General features: G+C 39.6%; 1 protein-coding gene across 4 annotated transcripts in view; it reads right to left on the bottom strand.

Moving 5' to 3' along the window:
• SPIRE1 (spire type actin nucleation factor 1) overlaps positions 1 to 18,711 on the bottom strand; it is a 128,842-nt gene that overhangs the window by 57,944 nt on the left and 52,187 nt on the right. For all 4 annotated transcript variants that reach the window (XM_053977337.1, XM_053977345.1, XM_053977363.1 and 1 more), the window contains exon 3: positions 14,305 to 14,538. In XM_053977337.1, coding sequence (XP_053833312.1) covers positions 14,305 to 14,538 — 234 coding nt within the window. The remainder of the gene's footprint in view (positions 1 to 14,304; positions 14,539 to 18,711) is intronic.

Raw genomic sequence — 18,711 nt, 5'->3', positions numbered from 1 at the left:
ATCCAAAAAACAGCTTTCCAGCCACATAACCAAATAGACAGCATTACTAAGCATAACAAGCTTTTAAACTTCACTCCCAATGAAGTCACTTCTAACCAGTCTCATTTTGCTTTCATTAGACCTCAGTGTATGGAAAGCTTTTCTACTCCTTCATGTACGCCTAGTCCTTATTTGTACTACCTTTGTCAGGGAAACCATGTCTTGGAACCCTGATTGCATGAAAAAGGCCTACAGAAAAATTCTTTCTCTTCTTCTTCCAGACAAGTATGCTTAACACTTTTCTCTTAAAATTTATAGCCACTGAATCTACATTGCAATTGTCTTATCAAGCATATCAGTTACATAAATGTTAAATATGCCACTCTAAGATAGCTATGAACAAAATTATTTAACCCACAATTTATTGATTAAATTAATTAAGTAATTTTGATTCAAATATATATCCTTGCTTATTCAAAGAGAATCGATATCCAATAAATCAGAACTTTAAATGTGTTTAAAAGTGTTATTTTCTCCTCAGTTCCCTCTGTTTGTAGTGATGGTGCCCTTTTTTGTCTACACTTCATTCCTAGAAATTGTCTCCAGTATGGTAATTACTAGAATTTGAATTACCTGGAGCCAATGGCTTTGAAACACTCCCAGAACATAGGTGGGATGAACCACCTGTAGGGACTGCAGATGGTGTTTATACTGCCCTGAATGCTCAGAGGCTTGAGGGAAAGACAACTCTGCTGCTTCACTTTGCCTCCACACACTTCTTGCCATTGGCAGCAACAGGAGTAAAAGCACCACTCTGTCAAGTATTCAAAGCCAAGTCAAGTATTCACACCCAAACTGTGCTGAGTCTGCACTCTGGGGACTGTAGTTGTGCTGCTGGGGCTCTGTCACAGCCTTGAAGTCCATGCCCACACATATTCCTTCTCCCTTATGATATTAGGAATTACAACTTTTACTTTTGTCAGTGCAGCTGAGGTCAATGCAAAGCCCAGTGGGCTGGTCAGGAATCTTTTTTGATATGGAAAACAAAAATATTCTGGATCAAAGCCATCGCTGACCAAATCACATATGATGCTACAGCATATTCTTCCCTGCTCTTTTGGTCCATTTGCACTTCTATCTGCTCAAAAGATCTTGGTCGCCATATGAACATTTAGGATGGACAGCTGTAGTGAATTATTGAGCATCTTGCAGTAATTTATAGTTTTCTTGAAATCTTAGGTGCTGAACTCATAGGAATATATACGAAATATAACCTTTATTATTTCTAACTAAAATTGTGAAGATTCTAGTATCTTTTAAAGGCTGATCTCTTGCTGCAATCCTAAAATATATTCATTTCCTCACATCATGACTTCTTGGAGGAGAGAGCAATGAGTCGCTGCTTCCAAAAGAGATGAACACCACAGACCCCAACACAAGATGAGAACCCAAAGATGGAGAGCAAGAGAGATTGTCTCTTGCTAATAAACTGAACACAAGAACATTTCTTCCTCTTCCTTAGGGCTTGGCTGCTCTTTCTTGTTTATTGTTTATTTTGTTTATTTCAAAATATGCTACTTGTAGAAGTAGGCCAACCCATGCACCTGGGCCAATCTCTGACTGCAAAACCAAGCACAGTTTGTTTTATTTTCAAATAAACTTCCCCATACTTTCAAATGCTGAGCATTCTTTTGGAAATGAATTTACTTGCACACTCAGAAGAAGATGCATTGGAAAACATATACATAGTTTAAAGTATTTGAAGAATCTTTCCAACCTTTATTACCTTGCTTTTAATTAGCATAAAATAATTTTGCACTTTAGGTTATTTCAACCATATCAGATAAGTCTTACCATTCTTATCTGAGAAGGACCTTGTAGAAACAGGTATGTTCCTCACTGAAAGGGATGTGGCCCTCAACAGAGAATAGTTCGGGGAACAAAAAACAAACAGCAAAAAAACCCAATAATGAAAAAAACCCACACACCACAACCCAGCCACCTCTTCATCAAAATCTTATTATCTGAAGGGGAAAAGAGAAAATGGAGGTAGGCAAACCATTTTTCTAGTTCTCCAGTCAAGTGCTGCATGACTGCTTTGTTTTCAAACACAGCCCCTGAAATAATTAAACAATTTTGTGCCAAGTACTCTAAGGACCTGCACCATAGGTAATTATTTACCTGTTCTCAGTTACACACCATGAAAGATATATCTCTACAAGTCAGGCAGGAGCTCCCAGCTCAGTTCTTCAACTTCAAAGCTACCTTTAAAACCCCTGGCACTTGCAGAGGCATCTACTACATGTCCATTGAAATTGATGCTTTTACATGATAAGTCTATCAATGCCTTCTAAAGCAGAAATATAAAGGGAATTATATCTCTGGAAGGTAATTAATACTCTAGTGACCTCAGTCCACAGAGAGTAAGGTTATCAAAGGGGTGATCATGGTAGAGCACTCTCCTGCATGTACTCAAAGACCAATTGTTACTCTTGGACAACTCTTTTCTATATTAATATTTTTCATAATAAAACCACTTTTGAAGGCTGAAAGTCAGAGCAGTTATATTTCTAAAAACCAGGACGTTAGAGCAAAGTACAGTAACTAGAAATGCAAGTATATACATCTATTTCAAATATTGCTACCTTCAGAAAGATGAAAGGCAGTTTAACATCAACTTCATACTGAGCTTTATAGCAATGGATAAAGGGACATAACTAAGACATTGGCAAAGTGCCTCAACTGGAGTTAGTCAACAGCTCTGAACCAAATTTCAGATGTACCGTCACATCTACCAAAAGTCTGGTGTAAAACTGATGAGTGCTAAAGCTCACAGATTGTTCTGTCAGCAAAGATAACTTAAAACTTTCTTGTCAAAAAGCCCAAAACTGTTTCTAAAGGACTTTTTGGCAGTATCCTGAAGTACACATCAGTGTCCCACAAGAAAGACGGCTTCAAGAGGAACCTGGGGGAGACAGGGAAGGCAAGGGGGGATCAGTTCCCTCAAACTCTGCACGACACCAGCAAGGAGCTGCCAAGAAACCACTCTGCTTGCAGCACCTTCATTAAAAGGCCTAGATAGCTGCCAAATTACCTTCAAAGAGAGGTTATCTTTATCTGCCAGAGTGGTAAAGAAAATTAATAATTCTTTTATTGTGGCAGGCATGCAAGACAAAAGAGGCTTGTGGGGGGTGTCTAGTTATCTTGGTGGTTATCTCCCCTCAGCTGCTCGCTGCCCTGCACCTGCACAAGCAATACCTGCCCAGAGATTACAAACCTCCTGAGTTTCACCTTCACAGCAGCAAGTGTCCTGAACACAACAGAACGGCCCGTCCTGCTTTACCTGCTACCTTGACCATAGAGGCAGGCTGAGGGCAGGTGGGTGCCATCCATCCCCTGGCCACCAGGAGAGCGCCTGGAAGGAGCAGGGATGTTCCCTCTCTCCCTCTCCAAGGTAGGAAAGCAAGCCCAACTCGTAGTGTTCCGAGTTTTTTGGGGTTTTTTTGAAGTACGGACAGATTTCAGCACTTCTGCTGAAGGTGACACCATGAGGCCAAGTGTCTCTGGCAACCAGACTTCACTGGAAAGTCCCCAGCAAAGTGCCTTGGCTCCAAACACAGTAGGCACCATTACCAGGGCAAGAAATTGCAATAAGCACCCTCCTTTGCTCACCAACACACTCAAATGTGAAAAGGACTGACATCACCCTTTTAAAAGGAGCACAGTGGTTACTTTCAAAGTAAAGCTGACCACATGTTGACCTCCAGTTACACTGCCCCAGATGAAAAATCAGGACAACTGTTTGAGACACCAAATGACATCACTTTAATTAATGAAACCTGTCTATCAACATAATTCACTTAAACACTTGTCACGTTCAAAGCAGCTTTAAAATTACTTTGAAGGGATTTATGCGAACTGTCCCCAGCTTTCTTCATCAAGCTAAGGTACAAGAATCCCTTCACTTTCTATATGGGTTTATAAGAAATTAAACACAAGGGCAAACACAAGGACAAAATTAACTCACTGAGTATTTTTATTTCCAAATGTGTATTGCCTAGAAAACATATTCCTTATTTTTTTTTTTACTTCTGGGCCATTAAAAATAGTTCTAAGTGTGACATGCTGCTTCTGTCCAAACATGAAAGACTTAATAAATCTTGCTAATACTGAAGTTCAGTTTTTTCAGTTGTTTTTTTAATATTACACGCCACCACAGAAGATTTTTTAAAAAACAAACCCTCTAGCTCACTTTCTTCACTTAACACTACCATGTCTTTAAACACCACCTTACAATCTTTCTTTTTCAAAAGTGGATTGAGGGTAGTGATATCTTACACTAACTTATGTAAGTATATGTGACTGTATAAAATACATAAATGGGGGCTTGTTGCATACAGTATGATATAATGGACTGGTAGATGTGAATTGATTAGAAGAGACCAGTTTATAAAAAGATTTGGCTTCATGAGAATTTGCTGATTTAAAGCAAGTGCTGGTCGTAATGCTCACATCAAGAAATCTTGGCATGCCAAAAAGAAAATACAATACAATTCCTCAAAAGGACTTTCTTGTCCCAACTCCAAGCCTGCTTTGTCCTAAGAGAAGGCAAAAAACCCCAAACCTAGCCAACTTGCTCCAAAAACCCCAACCATACAACTCTCTTTTGGCTTAAATCACCCAAAGTATCATGTTCTTCCCTGCCAACATGAGTGCAATAACTACAAAACGAATGCCTGTTTTTTCTAGTGCTTAAAATCAAGTTTCTAGCCTCTTTCTCTGGGATAAATAGCTAAATAACAACAAAATAAAGGGTTTTGTTCTCTCTTCAGTGCAGAGGCAATAAAATGTCTGTTTTCCATTCACCCAAGCTTCCGAAAAGAATCTTCCTAGTGCCTTCTTTACAGCCTTTACACAAAGCCAACCGAGAGCAGCGTGTGAAGCTCTGCCACTGCCTGCAGCTGCCTGCCCTTAGCACAATCCCTGAGCTCTCTGTCCTTGTCAATCCCTCAGCTAAATATTCCTCCTGAGAGGGTCTAGTATGGCTCTCCAAACAAAACTACTCATGGTTGCTACTAAGTGCTCCCAGTTTGCTTTTCCTCCTCTCATAAAATCCCCAAATTCCCATGCCTTTCTATAGCATGTAGGTTGCCCTACACCTTTCCCTTCAGTAAAAGCTCTGTCAAGCTTCGTAGATTTAAGGAATTTATCTCTTGGGACCACTTGATTCAGTTGCACAGATTAGTGTGAGTTATCTGAAAGGCTTCTAGGTTAAAACATTCAAATCATTCTCCACAATTCCACATACCCGAGCCACGTATGAAGAAGCTTTGGAATGCATGGCCCGAAGTTTGCAGTGAGGCAAACCTGAAAATACATGAGAAGTGCCCTGAAGCCATCACCCAGAAGAATACTGCTTTTCCCATTGTGTTATTTCATTAAAAATATTTACAAATTTATCACTTAAAAACACACTCAGGGCCATGCATCCTGCAGACAAGAATCTTTTGAAAGCTACCTCTCAGGAGTGCTTCAGTTACAATGCTATTTAGGGATGTTGGAAGTGAATGTTTTAAACAAAAACCTACTGTAAAAAACCTTTTACTAAGCAATGCAAAACATGCCCTGTCTTCAGACCAATCTTTGGGATAAATATGATATCCTGCCTTTTAGATGTGGATCTTCAGGGGTCAACACAGTCTAGCAGACACTGTTTATTTCTTTGTATCAAATGGCCTTATCTCACTTAAATATTTTTCTAAAATACAGCATGCAACAGTACACTAAGTAAAAGGGAGCAGAAAATAGTATAATAGGAGCACAGTAGTCAAGAGCATACTAAAAACAATCACATAGATAAAAGAGAGTGATTATTATTTTTGACAATTAATGGTACTTTAAAATCAATTCTATGACCTTTCCTCCAAATGTTTAATTTCTTTTTATACTGTTACTGGCACTGAAATAAATGCGCCAAAAGAAATTTTGCCTCAAGCCCAAGGCTCCCTCTTGAATAATTCAAAAGCAAGAAGATCACAGTGGATTAATTAAAGGGCCCTCCCTCAGTTTCTTTATTTTTCCCATCTTGCTGTTACAGGACAATATGCCTCTGAAAGGAGTTAAGTAATTTTGTAGCACCTATGCTGCTTCTATTTTCTTTGGCAATGCAATTGCACCATTATAAGTGACTCTGGACTAGCAATATTGACAACTGAAATGCACACAGGTTTTTACATAATTGCTATCAGCAAGATAATCTTCTTTGCATACTCATATTCAGTGATTTATTTCCTGGCAAGATCTAAAAAAGGCAAAACTTCCACATCCACTTTTCCTCTTAATCTCTCTCCTGAATAGGCTGATGGATTGTGAGGCTCTAACACCTCAGAGAAGTTAGGGACACCATAATTTATAGAGGACAAGCACTTGTAGACTCTGCTATTGGACTTTTTCTTTCAGCCTGGAAGGTGTGACATATTTTACCCCAGCTAAATCAGTCAGACTAATTAAGAAGTTCTCCCCCATCCCACAAATCCTGCTTCTCTCATGCCTGTAGAGAACTAGAGCTACAAGAACACCCACAGTGCCTATTTCAAATGAGCTGCAGATGCACAACATAAAAACTGCAGGAATAAGTTCATCTGCTGTTTTGAACAAGGTCAGTGAGTGCAGTGACTGGGAATCTGCAGCACATAATACTACATGAGAAAACTGCCCATCAGTTTTGCATGTCACCATTAGTTTACCTGTCTACTGAAACATGTATCCCACACAGAATGGATGTAATACAGGGGGTCCTGGGAAGCTACACTGGAAATTCCTCATGGATTATCCTCTGTTGCATGCTGGCATTACACGGAACGCAAATCAAACACTTGCACCTTACAGACATGATAGAAGACATCATGTGAACCTGTGTAAGAATGGCCTTCACTTTTAAAGTAGCTAAAGGAGCCTGCAGAGATAAAAAGCTACCAGCAACACCACAAACATCCAAGTCTGCCAAGCCTACATGGGTAGAAAGGATTCTGACAAGATGAACCTTTGCCAAATCCTAACGTAAGACAAGCTGCTGTCCTGGCTAATTTTTCTGAGCAGATCTACTGCCTTTACCAGGCTGACAGCGAATCTGAAAAACCCATCATGGCCTTCTGTGCACTTATCAGTTTTAACACCTGGAGAAGAGGAGAGGTTAAGAGTTGGAGACTCAGGCAGATCCCTCCAGCTTTGGCCAGGTCAGGCAGCACTGCTTTGCTGAGCGCTGCAGTTAATCTGTAGGGCAAAGATATGGGTCCTTTTTGTAATAGTGGCTCTGCTCTTTTCCTTCTTTGTTATCAGTCTCTACAGCTTTACTGTGTTAATTGACCATTACCCTGATTTCCAGTCATTACTTAGAATTTCAAATTAATCTGATCAAACAGAACATACCTTGTGAAAGTAAACACTCATTGATCTACTTTAGTCTCCAGGGTATATTTTAGGCAGCGCAGGCCCACACAGATTCTTTGATACTTCAGATGTATTATTTCTTACAGAATGCTTTGCACATTTTTGAACTTGTATTTTTTATGAGATAACTGGAGCTCTGTCATGACAAATTCTGCCTTTTATGTATTATGGGCCACCATTCTTGCCACCAAAAAATCCTTCCACCTGCACTAAAATATGGACCTTTATTTTTACCCATGTATAAATGATTTATAAAAATTACAGCATAAAAGGCACAGAGGAAAAAAGTCCTTGCCCTACTGTGCCTCTTTTAGATGCATAATGGCCACACACAAATTTCAGGTGTATTCTAACCTTCTGATACATAAAAATAATCTGGACACCCCATCTGTGTTTCCTGTTTTTGTTGGACAACTCTTTGGATTCCTCAGACTATTATATACCTTAACAGGTTATACCAGTATAATTATGTGAATTATGGGTACAGGGGTTTTTAACCAGTGTAGATGTGCTACTGTGAGCCATAAATCATTGCAGGAAAGGTCATTTGGTTTTGTCTCCCAGCTTGGAGTAAGACACTCCTGTCTATCTAAGCCCATACTGATGGAAGGAATGTTTCCAAGAATAAATAACGCAAGGAAGACAAAAAGTTCTTTTAAAATGGAAAGACCAAGGTCTTGAGGGACAACTTCCTTGCAAGTACATCAGGTATAAGCCCTTCATATCAAAGCCCTATTATTATTGTTAAATACTTTTATTTTAATATCAGCAACATGGAGATATTGCTCGTATCTTACAAACACTCAAACATGCAGAGAGACACTCCTGCTTAATTTTGCACAGTCTGTCCTCAGCACAGCTCTGTGGGCCTGCACAGTACAGGAGCTTCCAACACTGGCTCTGGCCATGACTCAGCCAGGAACGCTGTTTACTCTGCACCTGCACAATTGTTTGTGGCACAAAATAGATGAAGGAACTGATTAAAGAACAAAGGCAAACAAATAAACTTTTAGGATGCTGTGACAACACATAGCTGACAAAGGTCCCAGCAAAGACATGAGAAACACACTGTGTTTTGAATGAATAACCATGATGCACAAGGCTTGCTTGGACAAGAGAAAAGCAGCAGGTTTACTGCATTTCTAAGACAACTCCAAGTTCTCTCAAAGCATGGTGAAAGAATAAGGAAAGGCCTGTGGATGGGTCCTATTCAGCCAAGATCCATCCATGTATTCCTTTCCTAGTCCAATCTCAGTGCTTGTTTTGTAGGAGTCCCAAAGGGAATGCTTGGGCATATGCTCACCTCCTGAGCATAGGAGATGAGCCCTGGTCCTTGTGACTTCACTGCTGAGCTCAGAGCTCCCACTTCTGTCAGTGCAGCAGGGAGAAAGGGTGGCCAGGACGTGTGCTGACACAAGCTGTCTACCTGCTCAGAGCAGCACCATGAACCTCCACCTTCAGAGGCCCACACTGCCCAGGGGCATCCACCTGATGGTGTCCTGTCATTGAATTTGATATGGGCCTGTGTTTACAAAGTCACTTTGGGAGATTTGGGGGTTTCTTTCTATCTGACAATTCTCCAAAGAGTTAAACTGCAAAAAAAAAGGAACAGCCAAAGGAGAACCTGCCTTCCTCAGAACTTAAGAGGTACAAAAACTAGATGGCTGCACTTTCAGAGACCCAAACAGATGGGACAGGAGGTTTCCCAATATTACAAAAGGGGTCTCAGACAGCAGGTCTATGTAACTGAAGATCCTCAAGTGGAATATGATAAAATTTTTGTTCAAGCCAGCAAGTACTGTGAGGAAAAAAAAGTGAAGAGAACTGAGGACTTCCAACCCACTGTAATTTCAGTGTCTCTCCATGCACATGAGACAAAAATAATGTTTTTCTAAAATGAGATCCACCAAGATAAAGACTAGCACATAAACATGTGAGTACGGGATTCAAGAGAAAGGATTCAATTGTTGTCTTTTTTGAGCATTTTCACAAATGGCCAATGTTGCTGCATTCCTTTTTAATATAAAATGAATTGGCAACTTCTGGGACTTTCTTTATCATCTCAGTAAGTTTGCAAATCTTCACCAGCTTCACACAGAGTTACAGCATACACTGCAAATTGCTTGTTTGGAAAAGAAGCATAAATACTGTTCTGCAGGCTCATATAAAAATGCTTAAGCCAGCCCAGCCTTAAACTGAATTACACTCACAGAAAGCTGCACCTTACTAAGCTTGGACTAGACAAAATTATGGGCTTTTGAATTCCAGTAACATGAACTCTTTAACTGTCTGTCATAAACAAATACTCTGACTTGTTTTTAACTGCATTTTCTGGTTTCTCTCATATTATACTTACATGGGGTCACAGCATCTATATGATAATAGTCCTCAGACTCAGAAGGGAGTTTCCAAAATACTTAGATCTAAATGTAGATCTTCTTATCCTGCCTATAATTGCATTGAGACAGGACATACTTTTCTTCTCCCCTATAATCCTACACACGCCATAGATGGTAGATCTGTACTACTATCAGAGTACTCAAAATAAAACAGAGGCAGATCAATATCACCACTGTAAATTTCAGTTCCTTCCAGCTGAAAGCAGTCAGCCATATCCTTGAACTACCAAGACATATGAGTCACCTAGACATACAAGTTTCTCATCTCATGACCATGCCAATGTTTAAAAAAACTGAAATGGGAGAGGAGTGTTTGAACTTCACAGAAACAATTTATTCTTCCTCTTTGCAAAGCACAAACATCATTTTCTCCCAATAAAAATATTGCAAACTGCATCCTTGTTTACATTTCTTATAGCAAGGTAACACAATTTTTTTCAGAGACCATGCTCTCTGAAAAAAAAATTCATGCAAATTAAGTCAGCATGGAGATTTTCTATGTATGGGTTTTGTTTACTATGGGACCTGGGCCACTCATTCACCTTTGTGAAGCAGCACTTGCATGACAGTAAATTTTTGGGCAGAATTAACAAACACTATTATTGAACTTCTTAAAAGCAATTAGGTAAGACCATGGACCCGAAGCCATTGAGCACCAGAGACCATCCACCTGTATTTGTGTCCTAGACAAGAAGGTGTGGCTTAGCTACAGATAAGGTTCTTGTTAAAAGCTGAATTAACTTTTGGGATGAAAGGTGAACATAAGAAAGATACTGGTTCAGGAAAGGCCTCCTTTCTGTACTTCCTACAAGACCTGCAGAAAAAGGTAGCAAGGCAGTGACAAAGGTTAGTGTCGTGACTTGCACACCTGACAACACTCTACAATACCTCTGCTATGCAGAAGGGCTGAGGTGAAGTCTAGTACTGGCAGTAGCAATTTGGCTACAATGACATCCAAATCTGGAAGAAATTACAGACTAGGATGGCAGTTCAGTCAAGCAAATACCAGCACAGAATAAAACCTGCTATCAAAGCCTTACAAGGTTACCTTTACATCCAGAATTAGAAAGGGGTGTTGACCTAGAATGAAGTATAATACTGTAACTGGGTTTAGGGTTGGGGCTCAAGCCAACAGATATTGATAAATCGCAGCTTAGAAAGTGCCTCCGGGTTAACATGAAAAATGTTGTTGGTTTAAACCATCTGACTGCAGAGATCTGTGGGATAAGGAGTGTTAATGTTAAGATTAGGAGTGGAATTAGGGTTTGAGCGTAGTCTGGAAGAGGTTGATAAACTGCATCATCTTGTCTCAGTATCAGGGAGGGCCCCATGCTGTGATAAAGGTGCCACATGACAGGACTTCCCTGTCTATTCTCTGTTGACCAAGGCTTCCCAAGGGGTATGTGTGCTGTCAGCCTGCTATGTTCCCTATCCCTGGGGATTACTGTGCCTTGTGTACATGCAGAGCCAAGCCAGCACTCCCCACATGCACAGATTTCCTGAACCACAGAGCACGGTGTGTACACACAGGGGATGGGGTGGGGAGAGGGACTCAAACAAGGAAAGCATCTGTCTGAAAATGTCCAGTCTTTGCTGTCTCCATTTCCCCCTTCATTTCCAGCAGGGCTGGTAAATCAGAAATATATCAAAGACTAAAAGCTTCTGGCAACCAATGTCTCCTCTCTTCACAGATGCATTTTTAAAAACAGTAGGTCAAGTCTGGCCAGCAGGTTGGTCCTGCCAAGCAAATCAGAAGCTAAATCAGCCAAATATACCAAGAAGCAGCACAAAAGCTTGTCTGTGTCTTCCCCACTGGCTTTGCCAATGATAATCTTGGCAGTACTATTTAGCACTTACCCTTTTCCCAGTTCTTGGGAATCAGTGTTTGCCATGTTACTCAGCATTTTCCAGGCTAGGGGGAGGGTGCAGGACTGACCTTGCTTACTTCACATTACAGAAAAACCTGACACATATCTTAACTATTTCTGTGTTTTAATCACAAAATATGCTCACCCAAATTAGTGATTAATGGTGAAAAGTTCCATTTTACTGGCCAGACAGACAGTTTTTGGAGGAGGAACCATATAATCATTTTTCAAGGACAAAATAATTTCCAGAGGGGAGACTACATAGTTAAAAACCTTAAAAATCAGTATTAGTAGCACACAGGCCATCTCTACCATTTTCCAATCTTGTGATGTAGAGAAGGCAGGGGAGGCAAGAACAACAGTTCTCAATTCAACGAGCAAACCTGCTTCAGCATTCACTACAAACTGTGGAGGAAAAAGCTTCACAGTGGGTCTTGCCAAGAGGATCTTAAAATAATTGAACCACATGGTCACAAGACCACACACTCCTGTTGTGAAATAGTCACTGGGTAAATAAGGGTGTAGCCTCTAACATTTTACCACTGCTGGGGGAGGGGGGGAAATAAGAGAAAGCCATGTGCAGAAGATGGTCTTACCCCTAAAAAGGTATTAAGTCAAGAAAAAAAGATCTTGCAAATCTGCACTCATATGAAAAATATGGCAGAGCAATGCTGCCCTTCTAGTCCTCTCAATGCAGTAACAACATTGAGTAGGGAATAAAGGTAATTTTCAGAGTTAAGCCTGCAGCACGTAATTTAGGCAAAAATAACAACAGAAATAAAAGAGAATTGCAAGGGATGGAGGAGTAAAAGTTAGGATGATGTACAACTGACAGCTGACCTTCAGTTTATGAAGATGAAGTCACAGAAGCAGTACATGTCCAGGATGATATAAAACTATTAACAAAATATGATGAAGAAATAAAATGGAAGATGCTGATTTTAAAACATAGAAACAAGCAGATACCTCAGACTAGCAGAGATATTAACAAAGCCAAATGAACAGGATGCCATTCCATGCCCTTAACCTTTGAAACCTGTTGAATTTTCTTATTGCTTTTCATTTCAGGGATGTCTACATCAGCGCACCTAAAGGAGTTCAGCAAAGTTTTCCAAATTTATCTTTCATTATTTGCAGAAATCAAGTAAAGAACTTGCAAAATAATCACTTCTACAAAGCCACTGTCTTCAGCTCTGTATACAAAGGTCTTGTCTGCCTCTGCACTAAGTGAAACTTTCACTTAACAATCTAACTTCAGCTGTCACCAAATCACAGCATTTTGCCAAACTGGGGGAAAAGGAGGAATGTATCCCATCAATCTTCTACATTTCCTCTAGACTGTCTGGAGCAGCTTGCATGGGGGCTTAGCAGGGTACAACTGGCCCCCTCTGGGGTAGGAGTCAGGGAAAGGCAGAGGGAGGAGAGAGCAAAGCACCTTCACGCAGCAACCCAGCAAGGCTGGCAGGGGCAGGGGCTTGAAGGGCATAGCACTTCAGCCAGCCAGGCCCTCCCCATCACAGGGAGCAAAAGGCCATTTCATTCATTTCTCCCTCTGGCCTCTGCATCTCTGAGGGAGGGAGGAAAAACAGAGGCATTAAGCATTTAGCATTACTTCTGACTCAAGGAGGATGCAAAAGAATCTTAAAGTTACTTCCTCTCCAGTCTCCTAAGAGTTCCTCTCTACTGTTAACCCTGCAGAACTGAAGGGTTTTAGTGGGGTCTTTTTCCTGTGTCAGTGTGTTCTGATGGGCTATTTGGGACATTCCTATGGTCTCAGCTTCCACCATGACACTTAATATATGCAGTGCACTAAGCTCCTGGTCCTTAGATATGACTTGCATTTGTGAAGAAGCACTATAAATGGCTCAGTCCTCTGGTACAATGAGCATAATGTTTTCCAACCTGTATTTATATCAGATTTTTTATGAGTTAAACCAATTACACTATTTTTTTCAGCCATGCTTATTAATACCTCTCTCTGTAATAAGAGCTCGCTGGGCTCTAAAACACACACAGATTACTCTTTAGAAAACAGAAGGTAATACTTTTAAATGATTATTCACAGTTGCCCAGATAACATTAAAGAACTTGTCACAATTAAAATTCATAAGCTATATTTCTGAATTTCACAACTCAGGTCAAGAACTGCAACCATAATGATCGCTGTGTCCTGACTCACTCCATACAAATAAGCTACTCGCACAAAAGCGCCGCTGTGCTTCAGGAGGGGAGGGTGGCAAGCAAAGGAACTGATAAGAAATAATTGCACTAATAACCTGCTAATGAAAAGGTGAATTAATTGAAACACACCATGAAGTATCCAAGAGTACACAAAGTAATTCAACAGATGTTTACACTGGAAGCCTGACTATCCAGTGCAGGGATTAAAAATCAGATTGTCATATTAATGGCACATCCAATGCTAGAGTTGATAATGGATTTTCTGTTGCCTACTGTCAAACTTGAAATAATACTGCATGCCATTTTCACAAGCAAACCTTATAAAAGGACCAGGGAAATCAGAAAATGACACAGCCAGTATCACACAGAATAATAATGCAGAAAACAGTTTTCTCACTGACAGAACAATAAACTGCACACTACTGTACCTTCATGACATCTTTATAGGAGTGAATGGCCTCAACTTTCTCTTTGTCATCATCGTCATCCTCCACTCCTTCATCCAGAGCATCATATCCTTCATCCCTACTCCCATCTGTTTCTGTGGCATTAGTCATGTAGTCAATAAGCTGCTCCAGTGGAGGACTTAATTCCCTCTCCTCATTTTCCTTCAAACCATAGTCCAGGGCTTTATATATAATAATCCCTAGTGATTCAATAACCTGTAAAAAACAAAAAAGAAATATATATTAATGCCATTTACATGAATTAATAGGTCAAGTGAGGAACTTTTCTGGTGTTTGTATAACAAACCCAGCAACTGAGAAGGCAATAAACATCAAAATCAAAATGATCCGCTAATACCCATAGTAGCACTTGAGTAAGACCTTGAGTAATACAGCATAGAACAAGCAAGAGCAGCTCATACCATATACCTACAGCTTTCTTATTTCAACATTTGAAATAAAAATTCATCATTTAAAAACAAAGCAGGACCTTTTAAGGTTATTTTCCCTTTTTCCTTCTGATACTGCAAACCTCAAAGTAAAATTACTCTACCTTGTAAGACTATCTTGCACACACACAATCTTTTTTTGTGGGGCAGGTAGGAAGAAATTAAAAGTAAGAATAAACTAACATGAGATGCCTTCTTCCTCCCACAGCTTAATGACACTTGGAAACATCCCTTCAGGTGTGTCTCTTCATTGACCTGAGAGGTGTCTGGACACAGCTGTGGATGTCCAGTATTACTCACTGAGCACTGGGACAGCAGTGCACAACAACTCCTTTGCCTGTTGCTCAGCTGTGCTGTGGAGGTACACAGGCCACTGAAACTACCAACAACTGTATGCCACAGCGATTCAATTTTTCATTGAATTGAGGCTTCTTATTTGTGCCCTGTCAAGAGCAAAGCATACCAATGACCTCTTACTCAGTGTGAGCTAGGAAAAGATCGTCGTGAGCATCCCACAATGATAAATGCACATTTTCTCTCTTGACATTAATTTTCCTTATGAGCAATATCAAAGCCTCTGGAATTTTAAAGATGTAAATAGATGGCATTTCAAACTGAGGAGTTTGAAAATGGCTATTAATGAAGAAGGAAGGGAAAATGTTATTGCAATTGTAAACCACAAGAAGGTAATGTCACTGCTGGGAGATCCTTGTCTGACAACGGAAGTAGGACTGGAGTTATTGCATGTAATCTCTGATCTTCCTTGTGTGTTGGGATAGATAGCATGTCACACAAATCAGCAGACTCCAGTGTAGGAGTAGTTGGCACAGCAGCAACTTTAATAACAGGAGCATTTCTAAATATACCAAACCTTGTCATCAAATGACATTTTCTCTAATCTGCCTTTCAGTACGATCCTGGTTGACACACTTTTTACTGCAGAGTTTTGAAATTCTTTTTAAGGAAATAGGACAACACAAAGAGATTATTAAAACATTAAATTTTACTCTATCTGCTTAGTTACTTCAGCACAACAAAGTATTTTTGGTCTGAGAGGCTGGAGGTTAGCAAAACTTAAAATCCTTTCCCATTAGTTTATCTAGACAGATGATTTAATGATTGCTGTAGTCTGACAGCTTTACACTTATGGACTTCATTCTTCTGCTGGGATTACTTTGCAGTGCAAATTCACTTTGCAAGACAGTGGCTAATGAACAAAACCAAATTTAAAACCCAATACATAAACCACTTTATTTTATAATTTATTTCCAATAATTTTGGTAACTTGGTTCAATATAAAAAATTTGCATATGCTATTCCCTTGAAATGTGTTTATATATATTTATTTTTAAATGCAGTTAGGGAAAGTGATTAGGCAAATTAGAAGAAAAACCTGTATGTGTTTTTTCAGTTCAAAGAACAGCTTCTGTCTTGGGAAGTGCTATTGAGGCAGGAAAGTATGTCAGGGAAGCATCACTGCTTTCTTGCTCAGCTCTCATACCCGTCCCCAGTCTTCTGCCATAACTCACTTTGGAGACAGGACACTGCACCACACAGACCTTAAAAACAGCTCTAAAAGGTTAAACTTGTATTTGTAGTATACCTTGCTAACTTCTTAAGGAGGCTATTTTGTAGTAACTGTCTTCTAAAACTTGTATTGTTAAAAATATAATCTGAAAATATGGAATCACACCAAGTCTTGTGCCATGCAGCAATGGCTGCTGAACACAGCTTCTGGATTTTGCTACGAAAACTTCAAAAAAATAGAAGAGGGGGTGGATAAAGAAAGTACATGCTCTCTGCCTTCTTCAGTTTGGGAAGAGGATTAAGGCATTCAAAAGCACCATGGCTAAAACTGGATGACAGCTCCTGCTTTCTTTGATGTATCAGCAGAGGCGCTTCTGCAGCTCAGTAATATGGTTTGTGCTATGAACAGATTTCTTAATACATGCAAAGCTGACACAAGCTGAAAGCCTGTAACAGCACCAAGTCAGAGCTGTAATTCAGTCTCTCAGCTCCTTATTTAGGACACATGATCAAAACCATATTTACTCATTGTCTGTATCACAGATTCTTCTTGCTAAAAGACAAAGCAGCAAACAACTTAACTAAGTAACTTTGCTTTGGCTTGCATTGAAACAGAAACGTTCGGCGCTTTCAGGAGTGTCAGTTTACCAAGGATCCTGTAAACCACACAATTGCCACATGACTATCAAACAAAAGTCACAGAATTGTCAATGCTTCTTCCCATGGATAAAACTACTATTGCAACTTCATACAAGTAAAACTTTTAGACCTATACAACTAGAACCAAAATATACATTGATTGGTGCTTCAGCATATGAGTGCTGTCACTTTACCTGTAATACAAATCAAATACAAACAAAAAAAAAGGAAAAGCTTTTCACAGCTCACTGGATGAATTCATAAACAAGAGGGGTTTTTGAGTTGGAAAATCAGGGATTGTCACTTGTAAAATTTTTTTAAAGCATCAATTATTTACAATCACACATTCTAAACTCTACTGTTGGCCAATTTAGCAGAAAAGAAAAACCTCTGGCACCTAGCAAGTGACAAGTACTGATACAGTGAAAACAGAAATATATTAAGAAAAACAAGGGTAAAAATGGACCTAGCAAAGCTTTTTTAAAACACAAAGTTGCACATTTACACCCCAAAACAACTGCATAACACTGAAATAAGTGTCATCCCTAACAGTAAATAATGCTGCTCAACTCAGGTAAAAAAAAAATAAAGACCTGCACCTTGAATTTTAGAACATTTGTTCCTGATTGATTTAAATTTCAGCAAAGACCTGACCTCTGGGAATCAATCGGTGGATGAATAAATTTTAAAAATAAACATGAAAGCCTGCATTATTAAGCTGTACACCATCTCATCAAGTTCTTTTGAAAGTCATGGCTTCAGACCAAAAAAAACCCCAACACACAAGTATTTCCCACAGACTGAACTTGTACTTTGTTGTGCTGAAATCATTAGTGAAAGGGCAATTTTGTCCCACCTTGAGCATTCCTGCAGTTTCTACACCAGTCTGGACTCACACAGTGTTTTTCTAATAGACTGTGATAAAGTTGCTGGAACTCTTGGACTTTAAAAACAATGTAAAAACAATATCCACACACATTCCTTTTACACACACGGCAAAAACAAACCCCAAATTATTTAGATTCTTTTCATGCACAAACACTGCCCATATTTCCATTCCATATACCTTACTCCAACACCTTAAGGAATGCCTCTTGCACAGGGATTCATTAGTGTTTTAGGTTTTGCATACGACCCAAATTATGCTCTTCCAATGAACTCTGCCAATTTAACGTTCTTGAGTTCTTCAAATATACAGCCTTTGTACAGGAACCAAAGAGGTTTGATACTTGCAAAAGTGCAATTACTGCAAGTACTTCTCTTTGAGAAAAAGCCTTTTTTCCCCTCAACATACACATCTCCCTGATTCTTGCTGAAGCTAGATGAGAACAGGCAGAATCCACATCTCACAATGGGGCACTGTCTGAGCTTTAATCCCCCTCCTAGGCCTGCCTCAATTTTTAAACAAACAAAGCCTAAGGACAGGCTTGTACTTAACAGCAGCAAAGGATTGTTTTTCAGCTCAAATGCCTGCCCCTCCCTAATGTTCTCCCTTCCTTCAAAAGCCACTCAGGTTTTGTGTCTCTAAACATGGATTAAAGATGCTGTAAAGCTCCAGTCCTAAGGTGAGTTAACTAACTTTGAACTTTCCCACAGGGACCTCAGATATGGCCACCAGCCACAACAATATTTGCATTACTACAGCACTTTCATGAATTCCAATAGTTTTTTATTTAAAATGTGCAGTACAATAATTATTTTTAAGTGCTTCCATATTTTACCCAGATCTCCAACACACTAATGAAGGAGAATCGTTCTGCTTCATGGTAAGAGT

This window comes from Vidua macroura, chromosome 1 (assembly GCF_024509145.1).
Source record: "Vidua macroura isolate BioBank_ID:100142 chromosome 1, ASM2450914v1, whole genome shotgun sequence".
NCBI lineage: Eukaryota > Metazoa > Chordata > Aves > Passeriformes > Viduidae > Vidua > Vidua macroura.
Note: the sequence above shows the minus strand (reverse complement) of the source record. Positions and strands in the feature narration are given on the sequence as shown.